The sequence below is a fragment of the Pygocentrus nattereri genome, chromosome 19 (genome assembly GCF_015220715.1).
Source record: "Pygocentrus nattereri isolate fPygNat1 chromosome 19, fPygNat1.pri, whole genome shotgun sequence".
NCBI classification, from domain to species: domain Eukaryota; kingdom Metazoa; phylum Chordata; class Actinopteri; order Characiformes; family Serrasalmidae; genus Pygocentrus; species Pygocentrus nattereri.
Genome location: NC_051229.1, coordinates 37,101,409 through 37,123,411, shown reverse-complemented (window position 1 = coordinate 37,123,411; position 22,003 = coordinate 37,101,409). Strand labels below are relative to the sequence as shown.

At 41.4% G+C, this 22,003-nt stretch overlaps 1 protein-coding gene across 2 annotated transcripts in view; it reads left to right on the top strand.

Annotated features, from left to right (window-relative positions):
- The first annotated feature begins 1,188 nt into the window (after window positions 1-1,188).
- Window positions 1,189-22,003, top strand: part of porb (P450 (cytochrome) oxidoreductase b) — a 39,656-nt gene continuing 18,841 nt past the window's right edge. Inside the window, exons 1-3 of one of the 2 annotated variants that reach the window (XM_017691878.2) lie at window positions 1,189-1,275; window positions 10,291-10,480; window positions 20,979-21,027. In XM_017691878.2, the coding sequence (XP_017547367.1) occupies window positions 10,305-10,480; window positions 20,979-21,027 (225 nt within the window). In that variant the 5' untranslated portion in view covers window positions 1,189-1,275; window positions 10,291-10,304. Of the gene's footprint in view, window positions 1,276-10,290; window positions 10,481-18,150; window positions 18,732-20,978; window positions 21,028-22,003 lie in introns of those variants that run through there. The other variant, XM_017691879.2, reaches the window with a different exon arrangement.

The following is a 22,003-nucleotide window of genomic DNA, read 5'->3' as shown; positions in this document are numbered from 1 at the left end:
TGACATGGAATTTTATAAGTATGACTCAGTATCTCATAATTATGACATGGAATTTTATAATTATGACTCGGTATCTCATAATTATGACTTAGCATCTCATAAGTTTGACATGGAATTTTATAAGTATGACTCAGTATCTCATAATTATGACATGGAATTTTATAATTATGACTCGGTATCTCATAATTATGACTTAGCATCTCATAAGTTTGACATGGAATTTTATAATTATGACTCAGTATCTCATAATTATGATATGGAATTTTATAATTATGACTTAATATCTCATAATTATTATGTGAAATTTTATAATTATGACCCAGTCTCTCATAATTATGACTTAGCATCTCAGAATTATGATATGGAATTTTATAATTATGACTCTATATCTCATAATAATGACTTGGAATCTCATAATTATGATGTGAAATTTTATAATTATGATCCGGTCTCTCATAATTATGACTTAGCATCTCATAATAATTGCTTAGCATCTCATAACCATGAGACTAAGTCAATGATTATGAGGTTCTATGTCACAGGCGTCAGATGCAAAGTCATAATTATGAGTTGCTGAGTTATAATTATGAGATATTAAGTCGTTATCATGGAAAACTTTCTCATTGTTTTAACTTACCAAACGGCTATATGTTTTTTTTTACAGTTGTGGAAGCTGGCTTCCAGAGTACATTGTTTTAAAGTAAGTAATTAAGTAAAAAAAAGTACCTTAACAAGATGTATTATTAAAATATTGAAAATGTTCTCTGAATATGTTACTTTTCATGTATTGTGATGGAATGGGTACTGGGTACATGTAGGACAGTGAATTCAGCCATCACTTCTCTTCAGACCACCTGACGAAGACAGCCTGACCTGCAGGAGGGCTTGCATAACCCTGACCTCTCACCGGCTGCACTTTGGGTTTTATTTCACGTGCTTGCGCAGCCGAAACCAATCCGGAGAGGCCTTGGGACGTTACAAAACAGTGGATTCGTCCACAGTAGGGAAAGGCGAGAGTCTAGCTTATAAAATACTGTTTTCAAGCAAAGTAAAAGGACACGGTCGGCCAAGATTTGTGCATTTCAACCATGTTTATAATATTTCTTCCATTCAGTATACCGTATATACGATCCACGGTGCTGCGATGGCGAACCCCCCCCCCTCGTTTTCTATCAGAATGGACTCGGCCTGTGTTGTATGTGGAGGTCGTGACGTCAGCAGGCTTCCACATCGTGTTACAGCGCACTCACTTGTCAGCGCGAGAGACGTGAGAAGGTGAGTTGCTTTGGGTTTTAGTGATATTTTACGTGTTTTTTTTGTTCTATTTTATTTTCACCACAGCCTGGCTCGGGATAGACTGTATTTGTTTGCGTGCCGTGCTGCTTTGTTGTGATTTCAAACTGAAATCCTCGCTTAAACAGGTGTTTATTCCGGCCCTCCGAGTGGCGAGCTGAGCTAGCGAGGAAACAACGTTGGTACACGCCAGCTGACGGTGTCCTTCGCTGGTTTAAGTGGGTTTTTATTTCGTTTTAAATGGGCTTGAAGTGACAAAACAGCTGACTAGAAGTCAGAAAATGTTTCGCAGTGTCTGAGTCGCGCTCCCCGATTACCTATCCTGGCTAACTGGCTAGCTAACGCTAGCCCACTCATTGCCCCAATACCTTTTCTGTTAAAGGAGACTTTCACCACTTTTTCAAAATTTCTACACCACTCGCTGTTTGAGATGTAAACAGAGTGATTCAGGGTGGTTTGGTGTGAAATGATTGAGTGATAGAGACTTCTCGGTGATCTGAAACAGGGGCCACCGTGACTACAACACAAATGTGGCTATTTTGTTCACTATTTAAAACCAAGAGTGAACCTACACGAGTCTTTTAGTGGAATGGTGATGAGGGTAAAACGGTGGAAACTGTTGAGGAGTGTTTTGCAGTCCACGCCGAACCCCTCGGTATGACTTTGTTTACATATATGGGTTCTCTATAGAACCATTTCATGCTTCAATGCTTTTTGAGATTGATGGGGAATGGTGTGGTATATGGTTCTATATAGCACCAAGAGGGTTCTGCTGTTACGCGCTTGACATCTTAACAATAGCAGAACCCTGTTTGGTGCTATATAACATCAGTCAGAGGAAACATTTGACCATCCAGAGAACGATTTATGAAATCTAATATAAAAGTCTAATATAGAACTCATTGATCTAAATAGAAAACAATTTTTTTACTGTGGAAGAACAAAGTACTGTCAGAATTTTCCAAGGAATTTAGCTATGTTTCAAATGATGTTATACAGTGTTGAGCAATAACGTACTCGGTAGGTAGACCTTTTCACGTTTTTATGGCGTTCAGTGGGAGGTACCTTGGGCAACCTATGGCCCATTATCTTTAAAAGATATGTTGATAGAACTCATGTAAAGATAATTGCTTTCGGGGCTGCTACAGATATACAGATCATGTGGAAACAGCTGTGCCCTGTGGGCACAGTATAACAACAATATATGAAAATTATTCTGGCTATAAAATAAACTATAATAATAATATTCTTTATTTTTATATAGCGCTTTATCAAGGACCCAAAAATATTCTCTCACCCATCCAAATCATTTAATTCAGGTGTTCCAATCACTTCCACGGCCACAGGTGTATAAAGCCGAGCCCCTCGGCCTGCAGACTGCTTCTACAGACATTAGTGAAAGAATGGGTCGCTCTCAGGAGCTCAGTGAATTCCAGCGTGGTGCCGTGATCGGACGCCACCTGTGCAGCAAGTCCAGTCGTGAAATTTCCTCACTACTAAATATTCCACAGTCCACTGTCAGTGGGATTATAACAAAGTGGAAGCGATTGGGAACGACAGCAACTCAGCCACGAAGTGGTCGGCCATGTAAAATGACAGAGCAGAGTCAGTGGAGCCTGAGGGGCATAGTGCGCAGAGGTCACCAACTCAGTCAATCACTACAGACCTTCAAACTCCAAGTGGCCTTCAGATCAGCTCAAGAACAGCATAGAGAGCTTCATGGAATGGGTTTTCATGGCCGAGCAGCTGCATCCAAGCCTTGAATAATCAAACGCAATGCAAAGCGTTTAATGCAGTGGTGTAAAGCGCCGCCGCTGGACTTGGAGTTAGGCTCAGGCCTTAGTTCCAGTGAAAGGAGCTCTTAAAGCTTCAACACCAAGAGATTTTGGACAATTTCATGCTCCCAACTTTGTGGGAACAGTTTGGGGACGGCCCCTTCCTGCTCCAACATGACTGCACACCAGTGCACAAAGCAGGTCCATAAAGACGTGGATGAGCCAGTTTGGTGTGGAAGAACTTGACTGGCCTGCACAGAGTCCTGACCTCAACCCCACAGAACACCTTTGGGATGAATTAGAGCGGAGACTGTGAGCCAGGCCTTCTCGTCCAACATCAGTGTCTGACCTCACAAATGCGCTTCAGGAAGAACGGTCAAAAATTCCCGTAAACACTCCTAACCCTTGTGGAAAGCCTTCCCATAAGAGTTGAAGCTGTTATAGCTGCAAAGGGTGGGCCGACATCATATTAAACCCTATGGATTAAGAATGGGATCTCAGTCAAGTTCATATGTGTGTGAAGCCAGACGAGCGAATACATTTGGCAGTATAGTGTATAGTAGCCGTTGTCTTATCTGGACACTAATAGCTCTGGCTGGCTGGCTGGGCACATTCCTCAGACACTTTAGCTGGACCAGTTATTTTGTTGGCTCTGTTTTATTGTTCCTGCAGTGCTGGAACAGTTTAAGTTAGTCTTATGCATTGTGTGGTGTCAGATTGCAGTGTGCAGCTCTGAGCCTCCTCAGTTATACTGCGTGTCCATGATGGGTAGTAACAGCTTCTACTCTTCTGGGAAGCCTAAAACTAGATATCGGAACATTGCTGTGAGGATGGATTGAGCATTAGTGAGGTCAGGTCCTGATGTTGGATGGTCAGTTCTGGATCACTCCAGTGCTGCTGCTGTAGAGCATCCCATTCTATCGGTCAGGGCTTCTCTATGGAGGTCCAAGCTGCATGCAGACATTTGTGCATGATGCTTGCACCTAAAGTGAATTGAATTCTCATACTTTATAAAACGAGCTGGATGTGGGGCAGTTTAGCTCTGCTTATTCACGTTGAAGGACAGCAGTTATCAGCCCAGGCTGATAAACGCAACCATTTTTAGTTCTAATTAATTTGACTTTCTACATAAAGTGGAAACTATACATCAGAAATGTAGATTATGGGCTCTCAGTTTACTCAGTAGAAGGGCGGTCTGCGTACGTTTCAACACGCTGCTCTTTTCCAGCTAAAGAAAAAGGCCCATTTTGACGCTAGGGAGCAGCAAAGGTATCCCACGGGATAAAGACTCTATAGGATTGTCGTCAAGGTGATCAGGAGTAACTCACCACAGAGCTGTTTTGCCGGCTGAGGTGTTTTATAGCTGAGACTGTTAGGAAATAAACAACTTACCTCAAAATTACGTCAAAATGGTGACACAAGGTAATGAGGCCACCACGTGCTGATACTGTTCTTTACACCTCTGACATTTTGCTTTGGACTGTGTTTCTTCTTAAAACGGCACCATAAGAAATGTTAAGAGTTGGACAAGATGCTGTTTATCGTGGTTCTGGTCAATGACATCACATTGTCACAGTGTGTTTTTCTAAGGATATTGTAGGTGGCATCAGTACTTTACTGGCCAACTGCCTGATTTATTACCAAGAGGGCACAATTAGTACTGTTAAGTTGGATTGAGTGCCATAAAAAGAGTTTGTTCCAACTTTTTAAACTTGAGAAAAGCTAAACAAACCAGATGGAAAGTGCACATGTTGAAATGAAGCGTACTGTTTATTTATAAGGGTTTTAAACTGTTATTTCAAGACAAACTGAAAGTAAACGACACGCTGTTTTATGGCTGGGCAATTAATCCTTCCCCACTCTGCGACATGAACACTAAGGCCGTGTAACAATCACGGTGAACAATCACGACTGCCAATGAACGCCACTCACTTTGGGAGGATCAGCTTCATCTTTACCAGCATCACAGGAGCCATCATGAAGCCTCACCTACTGAAATCTCTTCAAACGTGGAGGCTTTTGGATGCATTTAATTTTTCTCAGAAATATCATCCTCAATGTTTGAGGTCTCAGCAGCGCAAAGTTATGATGAATGTCGAGCTGGATTGAGGTAACAGTCGCATTGATTCCGATCTGGCTGTTGAGACGATTTACATTAAGCATTGCAGAGGATATTTACAGTACACACCTCGTCAGTGAGCTATGAGGGGGGGAAAAAAAACAAAAAAATCGTTCATTAATTTTAATCGAGGTAAAATATTCAGTCAATATAGTCCTTTGCAAACGTTGTAGACACCTAAGCACTTTTAAAAACTATCTTGTTTATTGTGTGTTTGCTTGGAAACAATACAATATGTCGGTAGAATAAATGCAAACAAATACTATAAAACGTAAGAATTTAAAACGAAAAGACACTAGTTGATTTCTTGTCTGTTGGTTAGGGAAAACAAAATTTGGTTCCAGATTTTGGACGCATCCAGCTGCTTCATAGATTTGGTAAATCCCGTCAGCAGTAGGGTGGCGATATGGCAAAAAATATATCACGATACACAATGTGCACCACCATATTTAGTTTTTCTGAGCTTTAATAAGTTTAATACAGTAGAACCTGTAATGTCACACATGAAAAAGTATCTGAATACACTTATTACGATTTTTATTCAGTAATTTACAAATTGAACTGAGCTAAATCAAGTTAAACAGGCCACTGTGGTCACTTTGTAATGGAACATTTAGTTAGTGTTACAGTACATAGTACTTACTACTACGTAGTAAATTATATCCACAGAATGCTTAGAAAAGGATATTGTGACAAACTCTATGGCTATAATGATAAAACATCATCATATTATCCACCCCAACTAGGCAGCTCCCCATTTAACACCATAGCATCAATCAGCCAAACCCAAGTGTTGGACAAAAACAACAAATAATATTGGGCTTCTTCAAGGAGACGTTCATGAGATAAATACCATTCAAAATAAATGATGTTCAATAAATAAATAAATATGTGCTAACTTGGTTCATATTTAGTCCAATGGTTGCTTTTTCTGTGCAAGTAAAGGTGCCCACATTAGTAGCTTTTTGAAGTAGAATTTCCTAATTTGCACTGTACTGTAGGTCACAAAAAATATTGGTGAAACTGAAAAGCCTGTGAGAAACAGGAATCGCTCAGCGCTACCGAAGACAATGTTGAGAGCATGACTAAGCTGAATCAAATCACTCAAAACCATACTCCAGCATTTTGCGTAAGAGTTCTTTAGCGTATCTATGCTGACGTTTCAGTGCAGGGGCGGAGAGGAAATCGATTTTTTTCAGTGGCCAGAAATTCCTGTTAGAGTTCAGTGATCACACTGTACAGTGAGAGCAGATTTCCACATCACCTGATGTGCCCACAGTTTGTCGGTTGACTTCTGGTCTGCTTTCTAATTCTGGTTGAAAGCAGAAAAAACCAGTTTTGCCCTCACATAACGTCTCATTGATGACGGCAACGATTTCGATATTCTATTCTTGTATTATTGTCAGTAATAGCTCATTGGAATTCAGTGAGAACGGCCTCCAGGCCAAGTTTTCAGTTGGTGGTATCTTCTGGTGAAGCAGCCTGGCTTGATCCGAGCAGAAAAGGGAAATGAATTGAACTACACAGCTGTTTAGTGCCTATTATAAAATGGATAGTTTGCTTTAAGCATTCAGGTTTTAGTCAGAAGTCGCGTCAAACCCAAACGGCTCCGTACTTACTAGCTTTGATAGTTTGGAGAGTCTAGCCTCTACAGACAAATCATCAGTTTGGATGTGTCCGAGTCCCAAATGACTCTTTCTTAGCTCTGTTTTGCTCTGTTGGGCTGCAGGATCCAGTATTTAAACTCCTACATAGTGCACTATATAGGGAGCTGGGCATCATTTGAGATTCCGCCCCAGCGTGAGAAGAGCGACGCTACTGTATTGGTGCTAAATAAGGCTCATGGTGGTGATTTGGTGACCAAAAAGTACTTATAAAGTGAAGGATTTTGGATTAAACAGTGCTGTGATATCATGTTCACTGTTATACGACAAAAAGTTTAAAAATTCATAAAATCACGACCGTATATGGCGATGGGCGACCAAACGTTCTCCTCATTCAGTGGTCCATGGTGACCGGCGATGATACCGTACTCTAAAGGAATTGCATTTCTTGGCAGAATACCTGTGTATGTCGATTATTACTCATAATAAATTAATTTTTCAGAAAATAAGTTGTCATATTTCATGTGATCACAGGGAACAGTTCACGCTTACTGTGATAAAATTGCAGTTATGCACAGCCTTTAATGTTTTTTTACAAAGAATGCACTTTGTTGTATAAGGTTGACCTTATACACCTGGCACAGGCCATTAGAAGCTTAATGAGTGTTTCCCTGCATTGGAATTGAACTCTCTTCATATAGGTGGAGGAAAAGTGACTTAACCATTAGGCTGTACAGTTGGTTACAGAGTGCAGAGCTTAAAAAAACACCTCCATCTTAAACTAAAAGCCTGTAAAAACACATCAGACATTATGATGGTTCTGTTTTAACTGTGTGAGGCAGTAAGGGCTACTGTCATAACAAACATATTTAGTAACTAAACAAATTGGTATTTATCATTCATTCATTCATTAATATCTCTGTATAAAAAATATAAATATATTTTTGTAGCCTTTATTGAAAAGGCTGGCTGTGTCTCGTTTATTTTTCATTTATTTTTATTATTTTCACATTTTTTTTATAGCACAATAGTATATACTGCTTTTGTTATTTTGCTGTTTGCTTAAATGAGAGGTTAGGTTTTCGTTTACACATCCAAAAAAAGCATATGAACTAGTGAGATCCAGTCAGAGGCACACCATTTTAATATTTCATTACTGCTTATTGAACATTGTGTCTTACGTCCATATACAGCCCTAGTGTCCAGTGATTATTCCAGATGGCCGTTACATGAAGGCCGGTGAGGTTGTGAGAAGAATGCATATGTCTCACGTTTTTTTATTTATTTATTTATTTAAAAAGATTGTAGAATAGTGTTGTACATTTTGGTTAGTTTTTGGTTGGGTAGTTTGGCGATTAGAGCCTGACGTAGATGAATAGTCTGTTCTTTTAGATTAGAGTCTACAATCATTATTGATCATTAATTAATTAAGAAAGAATGAAGGAAGAAATGAACAAAGAAACAAACAAATGTATTGATCCCAGAGGGAAATTGCAGTGTGTTATAAACTATGCAGAGAAATACAAAACAATACTAGAAATAAATTGAGACATAAGTTGCAGTACAACAGAAATAAAACAAAGTATATCTATTTACATATTTACATGGCATATGATACAGATTCGCTGTATTTACAGACAGCAGGCACTGAGTGGTATGAGGTAGTCTAACAGCACATTATAGACATGACTAACTCTGAGTTGCATCAGTATTACAGTATAAAGTAAAGTGCATAGTGAAAGTGTCATTATAGTAATAGTTGTGATATATTGCGCAGTGTGTATTAATAATTGGAGAGTTGATACAGTGATGTGGTTCAGCACATTTCAGACAGCAGGAGATCAGTAGTGTCTCTGCAGTAAGGAGAATCGCCGTAGAGCCTTATAGCAGTAGGTAAGAAAGATCTCACACGGCGCAGTTGTAACAGGCGGCCGTTGAATGTGCTTCTCTGTTTATCCAGTGTAGCATCCAGAGGGTGCATGCCAATTTTTTTGCCTGTCCTCAATATGCTTTATATCTGACATTAGTCTAAACAGATTGCACCTCAACTTGCATGCGCAAAAGAACATGCTTCAGTTTAATCTTTGCCAGCACCACATGAGCTAATAAGAAGTTCAGATGGTCGAGAGCTCATCAGGTCCAATCGAGACAAGTCAGCTTTTATTGTCAGTACTACAAGATGTACAGGACACACAGTGTACTGAAATTGCGTTACTCTCGGACCCCATGGAGTACAAATAACATTAAACTGGCGGTAAACAGGAAAAGTGTGAATTTAAATACACTTAAAAAAAAAAAAAATAATCACACTAATCGTAAAAATAAACATTCGCTGTAGAAAAATGGAGTAATAAAAAAATATAAACATAAGAAGGTCCTGAAATTAACACTAAAGTGACATGCAGTCAGAATCACCCTGAACGCATCGACTGAAAACGGCACGATATTTGGTTCGAGATCTCTTCCATCACAGAGCTGGTTGGAAAAGTATCTTCTAGTTTAGTTTTGTACAGATAACGCCTGTTTGAGCCCTCAGCAGTATGAGATTATGACGAACGTCGAGTTGGGTTGATGTAGAAGTTGCTTGAATTCCGATCAGACCAAGTTGCCTTGTCGCATATTGGATATGTATTGGATTTCAGCGCCACGTATGGAAACCCAGACTGGAACTGAAAATGTCAGATTCAATGTGTTGTTGCTGTTCACACTGAGAACACATCTGTATCTCAAGAAAAAGATCAGAGCCTTAGTTAAAGTGCTTTACTGACAGAAATTCTCAGTTGTCATATTTTTGAGCATTACTGATATAATTCAATATATGAATCTGAGCAGCACTAACGAACTTTTTCTAACACTAACATGTCATAATATTTAATTTAGTGTTATTAATGAGCCCACAATCGCAGCAGTGCAGTACCTTGTGTGTACAGCTCTTTTACCTTGACATTTGAACTGTTTATTCGGCTCTGTATACACATTGTTATTGGCCACCACGTTGTCAGATATCTCGGAATATTGGCCACCCCTGCATTTTTATATTTCCAATACTATAGTTATAGTACAGAAGTCCAAACATTTGTAGACAGGTGCTTAACCAGCATTTCTTTTTGAAATGAAGGGTATTAATAGTGAGTTTATCCTCCTTTGCTGTAGTAACAGCCTCTACTCTCCTGGGAAGGCTTTATACTAGATGAGCATTAGTGAGATCAGGTACTGATGTTGGATGGTCAGTCCTGGATTCTGTACACTCCAATTCATCCCAAAGCTTTTAGATGGAGCTCCATCACTCCAGAGAACACAGCTCTACTGCTTCACAGCTTTATACCCCTCTACCTGACACTTGGCATTGAGCATGCTGACCTTAGGCTTAGTCTCCAGTGTCCAGTTTTTTTTATGTAGCTGCATAAGTACAGTTGGTCACCTGTATCAGCGGTGGGTGGCTGAATCTACTCATTACAAGGACTCTCTGTTAACAACATCAACTCTTTTCATTTTTCAGAGCTCCTCACAGACATGGCAGACCCACAGATGGAGGCCTCAGCAGGGCCTGAGCTAATGGAAGAAGGAGAGCCTCTCCTCAGCAACCTGGACATCTTCCTCTTCTCCCTTATTGTGGGCCTATTCGTTTACTGGGTCGTGTTCCGCAAGAAGACTGAAGCCATCCCCGAATTTAAGAAGCTTGAAACTCCGTAAGTGCAGATTGTTTGTTGGATCTTAGACCTAAATAACATCTGAGAAAAAGGCTGTGGGGTCTTTTGTAGGGCTGTAGGTTCTATATTGAAAACTTTAATCTTATAAAACCATTCCGAGTCTTTGGGTTTGTCCCCTTTGATTAAAACCTGAGTAGTTGGTGAGCATCCATGTCTGTGTTTGGTCAGTAAAATGGATCAGTGTAATTGTGTAATTGGAGCTTTTTTTGAGCCACTGTGTTTCCCAGCACTGTATAAAAGAAGCTCCATGCTGCCTTTGTTGTTGGATGCACTGAGCGTGTGCATGCAGCCATATCACTATGGAAACCACCTATTAGCAATCTGTTTTATCAGCAGAGCAATGGAAAAGCCACTGAAATGTCAAGTATTTTTGTGTTTTTATGTATTTGTTTGATGAAAATGGTATTTTCTGACGAGAACAAAATAACGATATACACATTTACGGATTTTCTAGATTTTAAAAATTTACAGCCAGGTGACACTTCAGTGAATTGTTTAAGCTTTTTTGGGAGGCAAATCTAACTTAATTTGGTTTTATTTTACAACCCCAATTCCAAAAATGTTGGGACACTGTGCAAAATGTAAATAAAACCAAAATGCAGTGATGTGCAAATTATTTAAACCTTATGTTTCATTTAAAAAAAATGGTTCAGACAACATATGAAATGTTGAAACTGAGATTTTATAGTTCATTGACAAATATTTGCCCATTGTTGAATTTGATGCCAACAACACATTCCAAAAAAATTGGGACGGGGCAACAAAAGGCTGGTCAAGTTGTGTAATGCTTTAACAAAACATCTGATGGTTAATTGGCAGCAGGTCAGTAACGTGATTTGGTATAAAAGAGCATCTCGGAGAGGCGGAGTCTTTCAGAAGTAAAGATGAGTGGGCAAATAGTGCAGCAATTCAAGAATAACTTTTCTCAACATAAAATGGCAAAGAAACTTGGCTTTTCATCATCTACAGTACATAATATCATTAAAAGATTCAGAAAATCTGGAGAAATCTCTGTATTCAAGGGGACATGACCAAAAACCAGTGTTGACTGGCTGTGAATTTGGGTCCTCAGATGGCACTGCATTAAAAACCGACATGATTCTATAGTGGAAATCACTGCATGGGCTCGGAAACACTGTGAAAACAGTTTGTCGCTGCATCCATAAATGCATCCATAAAAGTTAAAACAAACGCAAAGAAGAATCCATCTATAAACAGAATCCAGAAATGCTGCCACCTTCTCTGGGTCCGAGCCCATTTAAAATGAACTGAGGTGAGGTGGACAAGTTCTAAAGTTCTTTTTGGAAATCATGGACACGGTGTCCTCCGGGCTAAAGACCACTCAGCTTGTTATCCATGTTGTTACAGTTCAAAAGCTAGTGTTCATGACTGTATTTGATTTGTTGTCTTTGTAGTATTTTCAATGAATTATAGGGTTTAAATGATTTGCACATTAATTTATTTTCTTTTTATTTCTATTTTGCACAGCGTCCTAACTTTTTTGGAAATGGGGTTGTATATTATTGGTGTAATTCAGAGGTGTCAGATTGATGAGTTCCTTTACTTATATAAGCTGCTCTTAAAGTGGGGCTTATGCTATTCAAAAGACTGAGGGTTTAACCCCCCCCCCCCCTTCCCCTTCTCTGAAGGCCTTATGAATTCTAGTAGTTGTGATTTTTGGAATTTAATTTGTTAGTTATTGTCATCATCTGAAAATGCTTGTCCTTTACATTGTCTGTAAATTTAATGAAGAACGGACAAAAGAAACGTCCCAAAACGACTCGGAAAGACGTCTGCTTCCATTAAATTACATTAAAAGTGAATTAGGTTTTTTTTCCTTCTCCTGTAAAGTTACCATGTTGGAAATACGAGGTTTCCTTCCAACAACAGGGTTATTCTATTTGTGTTATATACAGTTAAATTAACTTGGGGAACTATTATGAAGGGGAGTACAGTGAATGTGAGTTGCTCTATAACCTTCAAAGTTCACTGGAGTTCATGGAGAAATAGTTTCTAGTAAGCCGATGTCAGAATGTTTCTGACTAGACTATTGATTTGTCCTCCCTTAACCCGAAGGTCAGGATCACTGAATTATGGCTGTACCAAGTTTAGTTCACTGATCACTGTTAATGCAGCTCACCTTTGCACAAACATTGGCGTTACATCTGCCTCGTTTACCTTCCTTTAATTGATTAGTCCTCCACACCCAGAGAGGTGATGAAAAGTTCAGCCTTTAGCTCCCAGGGAAATAGCCAACGTGCCAGTTGCTTTTAGGTAATTTCATGCATGTAACCAAATCTCTTTTTCTAAAGAAACCCTGTATACCCTGTTTCCAAGGGCTTTTCTCCTCAACTGCCAGTCTCAGTGAGGACATATCTGATTGCAAAAGAGCTCATGTCAGATTTGAGCGTATAGTCTGGTTGTGTGAAATGACAAAAGTTTGTGCAAACGTTTTTTTTTTTGTTGTTTTTGTTTTTTTAAATATTAATTTCTGGTCTCACAGGTCAGCATTTATCTTTTTAGCTGTGTCCTTAGTGCGGATGTCCAGGTCCAGCTTTTCTTTTTTACACATCAACGTATGAGTATGAGTAATATTCGAAAACGTCTATTTTAGTAGATAATATAGCCACACAGTCCACTTTGCACATACATTAGTATCGGTAAACCGAATCAACCTAGGTTTTATATATTAGATGTTTGGTTACTTAAAAATGAGTATGCCACAGTATCTTTCAGCATCTTTTGTACATGTGCAAAAGATGCATATTAAAACACTGACCATAATGAAAGATTTATGTAAACACTGTTAAAATATTTCATATCTTTCAAGAAAAAAAATTCAGCTTGTAGTATTTCAGCCCGGGCCCGTTCATGCTGAAGGTATAAGGTGTTTCAGGCCAGACTAAGGCACAATACAGTGCAGCCTGTTTAATTCTAAGCAGTAAGGAAAGTATGATAAATGATTGTGTGAAATGAATTAATACTGTTTCTGAGACGTAAAGTATTATTATCACAGTCTTTACAGAGCGACTCGGTGGCGCACACCCATTGTATTGTATTTTATTTTTTTTTTTCTACATACTCAATGCAACTCTTGCCAGGAGTCCAAGAGCGCACAACTGGTCTCGCTGTCTTTCGGTGGGTATGATGGCCCCTCTTCTCCCCCCCATCACTCAACGCAATGCTAGTCAGCGCAGGCGTCTCTTAGCTGATGTAACAGGTCTGGCAGTTGGCGCTTTGGTCGTTTTGCTCGTTCAGCTGTGCGGTGACATTGCGTGAGCAGCAGTTTCAAAAGACCTGTGCTGCCTTCGCCCTCCTAGCATTGATAGTATCGCGTGATTGGGTCCTAACTAGTGGGTGGAATTAGAAACGACTAAATTGGGGAGAAATTTGGGTAAAAATCCAAAATACACAAATAAATAAATAAATAAAGCAAGTTCCTCTTTGGAGTTTTAACAAAAAAGGCACTTATTATTTCGTAGTAGAAAAGTATAAAACATTTAATCAAATGTGGGTGAAACTGTCACACTTTACTGTCTGCCTTATAACACAGCCATGCTTTTTTTATGCATAGTTTCTTTCTCGTCTGCACATTAAACACAATCTGTTCATCTCATCTTTGCGGATTGCTGACAGACTGTTTCTCTTTGGTTTTGTACTTTGGGTTATTCTGATTATATCAGTGCAGTGTTTGCCTGCTGCTGTGCAGCAGAGCTGCAAGACATGGAATAAAAAAACATTTATATTAACATTAACATTTATATTGCTAGATATTGTGATTGCAGTGAGTTTTGCAAGATGTTTAAAGTGCATTTGCCTGCTTTGAGAACAGTAAATATAGTGTTCTGCATTATTTTAACCACATGGTTACATGTGTTGGATGAGCTAAGTGTTGAGTCGTTTTCACAATCAACTGGCTTCTCTCAATGTGGAGGTGCAGCGGCTCTACTCTAAGCCTCTCCCGGATCACCGATCTTCTCACCCTATCTCTAAGGCAGAGCCCGGTGACCAGCAGACGTGAAATCCTGATGCCATTGTACTGGACACCCTCCGCCACTTGGCTGTTCCGAGAAATTTTGTCCATAAAAGTGATGAACAGAATCGGTGACAACGGACAGCCCTGGCGGAGTCCAACCCTGACTGGAAATCAAACCGACTTACTGTTGGCTATACAAACCAAGCTCCTGCTCCGTTTGGACAGGGACTGAATGGCGCGTAACAAGGAGCCCCTCACCCCATACTCCCGGAGCACTCCCCACAGGATCCGCTGAGGGACACGGTCGAATGCCTTCTCCAAATCCACAAAACACATGTAGATTGGTTGGGTGAACTCCCACGCACCCTCCAGGACCCTGGAGAGGTTAAAAAGCTGTTCCAGTGTTCCACGACCTGGGTGAAACCTGCATTGTTCCTCTTGTAGCTGAGATTCAACTATTGGTCAGACCCTCTTCTCCAGTACCCCTGCATAGACCTTACCGGGTAGGCCGAGAAGTGTGATCTCCCGATAATTGGAACAAACCCTCCGGTCCCCTTTCTTTAAAAGCGGGACCACCAACCCGGTCTGCCATTCCAGAGGGATTGCCCCAGATGTCCATGCGTGTTGGCCAAGACAGCCCTACAACATCCAGGGCCCTCATGAATTCCGGGTGGATCTAATCCACCCCCAGTGCTCTGCCACCAAGGAGTTTTCCAACCACCTTGGATACCTCAGCCCAAGTGATGGACGGACTCTCGCTCGGACCTCCAAGCTCTGCCTCCTCTAGGGAAGGATCGTTGGTGGGATTGAGAAGATCCTTGAAGTATTCCTTACACCGTCCAATGACGTCCCCGGTCGAAGTCAGCAGCCCCCCAGCCCCACTGTATACAGTGTTGGTCGGGAACTGCTTTCCTCTCCTGAGTCGCCTGCTGGTTTGCCAGAACCTTCTCTGTGCCTGTCGATAGTCGTTCTCCATGACCTCACCAAACTCATCCCACACCCGAGTTTTAGCCTCAGCAACCACTGAAGCCGCGACCCGCTTGGCCCTTCGGTACCCATCTTTTGCCTCCGGAGTCCCACAAGCCAACCAGGCCCAATAGGACTCTTTCTTCAGCTTGACGGCTTCCTTTACCTGAAGTGTCAAACCACGGGTTCGGGGATTGCTTCCACGACAGGCACCTATGACCTTGCGGCCACAGCTCCGATCCGCTGCATTGAGAGTGGAGGCACAGAACAGGGCCCACTGGAACTCGATGTCACCAGCCTCCCTCTGTATGTGGTCGAAGCTTTGTCAGATGTGGGAGTTGAAGATCTTTTTTGGTAGGTTCCTCTGCCAGACATTCCCAACACATCCTCACAACTCGTTTGGGTCTGCCAGCTCTGTCCAGTATTTTTCACCTGCCATCTGATCCAACTCACCACTAGGTGATGGTCAGTTGACAGCTCCGCGCCTCTCTTCACCTGGGTGTCCAAAACACATGGTCGCAAATCCGATGACACAACTACGAAATCAATCAACAAACTGTGGCCTAAGGTGTCCTGATGCCATGTGCACTTATGCACACCTTTGTATTCGAACATGGTGTTTGTTATGGACAGACTGTGGCAAGCACAGATAACAAAACACCACTTGGGTTCAGATTGGGGAGGCTGTTCCTCCCAATCATGCCCTTCCAGGTCTCACTGTCATTGCCCACATGAGCGTTGAAGTTACCCAGCAAGACAATGGAGTCCCCACATGGGGCACTTTCCAGTACCCCCTGGAGGGTCTCCAAGAAACCCGGGTACTCCAAACTGCCGTTCAGTGCATAAGCACAGACAACAGTCAGAGCCCATTCCCCTACCCAAAGGCGCAGGGAACCGGAGAAAACCCCAACGTACAGGCACTGAGCCGGGGAGCTATGAGTAAGCCCGCTCCTGCCCAATGCTTCCAGAATAGAATAAAGTCCAACCCCTTTCGAGAGCGTCTGTTCCAGAGCTGCTGCCATGTGTTGAGGTGAGCCCAACTATATCTAGTTGGTATCTCTCAACCTCATACACTAGCTCGGGCTCTTTCCCTGCCAGAGAGGTCAAGTTCCATGTTCCGAGAGCCAGTTTCTTAGCCAAGGATCGGAATGCCAAGGCCCCCACCTTCGGCCGGCACCTGATCCACTTTGCACCGGACCCCAATAGGCGCCTCTCCCACGGGTGGTGGGTCCATGGGAGAGTGGTCCCATGTAGCTCTTTCGGGCTGAGCCCGGCCGGGACCCATGGGTAAAGGCCCGGCTACCAGGCGCTCGCCAAGGAGCCCCTCCCCCAGGCCTGGCTCCAGGGTGAGGCCCCGGTAACCCTAATCCAGGTTAAAGCACCCATATCCTATGTTTTCAGTCCACTTGGGAGGATTATTTGATTTTTATCTCAAACTTTATCTTTTTTTTTAAATAAGGAAAGATGATATGGTGTGGTGATGATATAACTAATGGTGATACACAAGGTTTTTTTTCTTAAAACAAAACAGCTTTTTGGTCGACGCTTCTATTTTTCTGATATAAACACTTACTTTTAAATCCTTTGAATGCACCAAGAGGCCTAATGTGAATGGGAACCCTGTTTAAAGGCCCGTTGAAGGTCTCACTCACTCACTCACTCACTCACTCACTCACTCACTCACAACCTAGCTCTCTCTCCCTCTCACTCACTCACAACCTAGCTCTCTCTCTCTCTCTCTCTCACACCCCCCCATTGAGCACATGTGAAAATGCACGCAGGCATGACTTGATCAGCCCGAAGACAAGTCTTTCTTTTTCTTTTTTTTTTCTTTTTCTTCTTTCTCCTCTCGTTCCCTCTATTTAGTGGGGAGGATCTTTGTTAGACTGCAGTGAAGTCTGTGCAGGAAAGTAAAACCACATATTCTCTTGGGATCTCAGAGGAATGGAGCGAGTGAAAACTCTAGTTTGTGCCTGGGTTCAGTCCCTGCCCCCATACTGTTTCCGTTCTTGTTCCTCGTTAAAGAGAGTGCATCTTGTACTGAGCCTCTACACCCCAGCCCACCCCCCCCTTTTAGTTTGTGTCCCAGAACCTCGTTTTTTTTTTTTTTTTTTACCGTTCCCTGGAGAGCGTGAGCGTAAAAGGCCAGCCAGCGCTTTCTCTTAAGGTGGAAAGTTGAGCCGAGAGACAAGCCCCCCATTCTATTTCCCTTTCTGTTTTTTCTGCCTGCTTCCTTTCTCCGTCCGAGACCATCTCTAATTTGCTTTCGCCACTTCCCTGAATGGCGCAGGGCCTGGCTTGTCACCGGAGAGTCCTCTTATGACAGATGAGGTTGCCATGGCAGTCAGAGTCCCTCCGTTCCTCCGGTGATCCAATGGGCACCCCGGGTTAATGTTGAGTGAGGGGCGGGCGTCCAAGCGCAAGGGGACATTCAGTCATTCTTCTCACAAATGCAGCAACGTTGTCATTCTTATAACTGTTGCCAGGGTGACAGAACTGCAGACATTGTGCTTTTCTTTCTGTGCTTTTTTCCATGCGGCTCAAACGCTGGAAAAAACGGGGGCAGGATCTGGTGAGGTCCCCTTTGGTTTTGATTTTGAGTCAGTATTTATTTGCGCGCTGGTGTGCGCCAGCGTGCTGGCTTTTATGGGATGTTTCATTAAGCGGTCTAGGTTTCTTTCCCACCATAACAGCCTTTGTGGTTGCCAGATGTTGCTGGCGCCTGTGGATGGTAAGCGAGCGAGTGAGGGAGTATAGAAAGCATGCAGCCTGCTCCTTTCGTCACAGTCGTCAGTGACGCAGGGCATGGTTTCTGAACAGTATGCTCTGATGCTGCTCTCTCCTCAGCCTTGGCTAGTCCTCTCCTCTGGATTTCACTGTTGACATTCTCTGTGTTTCTGGATACTTTGGAAGAAGCTTTCTCGTCTTAGGGATTCAGAGCTCCTTTTATTTGTTTATTTTTGGATCTATTCTACTGGATAAATCACGTCCGATCTCCGACTAGCATTTGCACTGTTTGAAGAAGTTCTCTTCGCATTCGACCTCAACTGGGTCCATCTTTATTTAGAAATTCTCCTTTTTTTTTTTTTTTCCTAAACATGAGGAAGAAATTGTCGTACACGTCATATGAATGACGTAGTGATGTGTGGCTGCCCTTCATTCCTCTTGTGGACCTGCGCTTGTTGAGCTGTTGTATCCTGTTGCTGTGGTTTTGCTGCCTTCCTGCTACTCTGAGGCTATGGGTTGCATGTTCTCTCTTCCAGAAGACCGACTGGCCGCTGCAGACAGGTGGGTAATTACCTTCCCGCTTGCTTCCCAGTGGTCTCTGTGGTAGTGCGTTCCTGTGTAGTCATGAATTGACGTTTGTAGGATCAAAGCAGCTGGCTGTTTTCATGCAGGGATGCAAAACTTGTGAAAGGATGACACTTGCGTCTTCATGATAGACTATTTTTTTTAAAGATATGATTAATTGGAACAGGCAAAAAAAACACGAGAGTGGCAGAAAAAACATACTGTCAAAAAGCTGAGTACTAATACTGTACTGCACTAAAAATCCAGGGATAAATATGTTCTGAAATCAAGCAAAAAATATGAAACCCTATTTAACTACTGATATCCGCAATATGATGTTACTCACCTTTTTAAATGGTTATAAATCTTGCAGTGCAAACATTACGAAGGCACAACATGCAGGAATAAATGTGTATTCTTAGCTTTAAAATCTCACTGTTAACTATACAAACCTCTTCACAGGCAAGTGTTGGCGTTCACAGTGAACATATTCCAAAGTTCATAGGAAACAAAAGCTGGGCTGGTATGCAAACTAATGACGGTTCCTCATCCTGAGCTCCTGTCACTTTACATAAACATGCAGAGCATGATGGATGGCTTGCACAGCACTGCTTTGTTTCTTGAGGCTTCTTGCTATCTGCCTGGAGTTGAATGATTAGCCAGGGATCCTTCGGGTTTGCACTTTCCTACCAGGCATGACCAGAAAGTGGTCACGGTGGACGGATCCTGGTGATCATTTTAAATGCACACTTTTTGTATGTCCTGCATCATTTAAAGATGGTCAATATATTAGATGTGTAGTACTTGATTAGCAATTCTGCATTCTCATCTGGGACAGTTGTTTGTTGTTTCTTGCCATTTTAAAATCCGTTGTCTCAAAATGATTTGGCACAGGCCTTTAGTTATGGATCATGGACAAACTTAATGTCCTTACTTTTTATTTATTTTTATTTAAACAGAAGAGCTTAAAGTAGTATTCAGACATTGCATCGGAGAGGTTGCGAGTCTCAGAACCTACTGTCTCTCCCAGGTCCATGCACTCTTAACAAAAAAGGTACAGAGCTGTCACTGGGGTGGAACCCTCAAGGCTCCATCTCAGTACCTTTAGTCAGGGAGCATAACTGAACCATAATCCATTGAAATGATCTGTTCTAAGCTGTACTGCCTCCACACACCCCGTCTCACCTCCAGGCTTTTATTCTACTGTTCGGTTTTAAAACATTTGCTTATGAAAAGATACAAATACAAACTTTTCACCTGGAAAAACCGATTTAAGGTTCTCTGTTGTACCTTTTAAAGGAACATTTACATTGTTTGTACCTGCACAGAACCTTTATTTCTGACAGTGGACAGTGTGCATGTGGAAGCTAAACTGCAGATCATCCCATTTTTGCAGTGGCCAGCCAATCAGAACTGAGCTAGAGGAACAGTAACAAAAGCAGCCTGTGTATTTTTGAGGCATAAAGAAACTTTGGAAAATTATCATGGAAAAATTAATTATGGTGGTTCTGCTACATGAAACTGTCATAAGTGGTCCATAAAATGCATAAATTGTAATGTCTTTAAAATATGGGCCTTTTAAATAGTCTTTAATTTAGTAAACCTACAGCCATACCACAGTGTGTACACTATGTAAACATTTCAGGTCTCAAAGTAGGACTTTTTGTTTGCGCCATTTTAGTTATTTAGATGTTGCCACTTACTTCCAGAAAGCTTAACAGCAGTTTGAACGTGCTAAATATTTTTTTTTTTCAGGTTCTTTTGCAGCAGTTGGCTCCGTGCCTCAAGCCATTTGTAGGGTCTCTACACTTTTGTTCTTTCTCCTTTCTCAGGGCTTTTTGTTTCAAGCTGTGGGCAATTATGTTTTTTGGCCTCTGTGAAAGACAACTGCTCCATTAATGCATTGTGTTTAGTGATATTTCCACTGCATCCTAATCAAGCGTTCTTTAATCATGTTGCTTACAAATGAGCCGTCAGACTAATTGTTTTTCTCCCATTGAATGCTTGGCGATCGTGATGACAATTCACAGGTGTTCATGTAGATTTTGTAGAAACCATATCTTACGTCTGGTCCACAGTACTGAATAATCGGCTGATACCCTGTAAATAATCCATTAAATAGAAGAATAATAACCATGTAAGTTCTTGTATCCGATTACATTCCCTATCGGAAAGCGTCCGTTCTGCATGTGCGTGATTATCGTGAATGCATGTCTTTACTGATTTACTGATCTCTTCTTGTAGAGCACCAACCGCGAGGGAAACCAGTTTCATTGAGAAGATGAAGAAAACCGTAAGTGCACATATTCATATTGTTTTATTTCTGTAGAACAAGCCTAGAACTCAATGAGTGGAAAACCGTTCTGTGTCTTGTGTTGCGTTCTTCTGTCTAGAATCACATTCAGTGATTTGACAAACAAATTGTGGTTTTATGGAATATTAAAGCTACAAATGACACACGACTGCAGCTCCAGGGTTCTGAGAGGAACATCTCACATCCTGTGCTCTTTTTGGACTCTTGCTGCTCGATTATTGTAGACGTTCTAGCTAACCAGAGAACTGACAAGGTGGGTATTTCACAAAGCAGGATGTCTGGGTTAACCTGAGAACTTAAGCCAGAAAATGAGCTAAGGAACATTCCTATTGACCACAGTGTATGAAAGCTACTGGGTCGTTCTACAGAAACGTCTACATTTCTAACTATCCATAGGAGATCGTACTTGGGGTTACACAAAATAAATGTAACACCAGAGACATTTTTAATGAAAAATGCATTTTACTAAACGGCTGCTACAGAGCATCAAACCACGTTATCGTTAATGGAATATCTACTGAAGCTTGGAATTTAATCCATATGAATTATATATTTTTTTCACAATTACCTCAGAATAGAGTCGGTCACACCAGTGACGTCAGCTAAAAGCTTCATATGAAATCATGAGTTAAACGTGCCGTGTGCTTTTCTTCATAGATCCTCAGAAAATGGGTAAAAGGAAGTCGTGATGTCATCAGTGTGACTTTTATTTCAAAATAAGAGGCTTTTTGTTGCACGGTAACTCCTGGGGACCACAACTTTCATTATATATTTCGTAAAATTTATTTGCCATTTGTTTTCTTTATTTCATTTATATATCATGTATAGATTATTGTAGTTAAAATTGCAGAAAAACCTTTTTCTTTTTTTCCGCCTTCAAAACATGGCCTTGCCCTTCAGACATGACCACAGGGACAAGCTTCTTCTGTGGCGTTTGGAATTCTGTATGATTGAT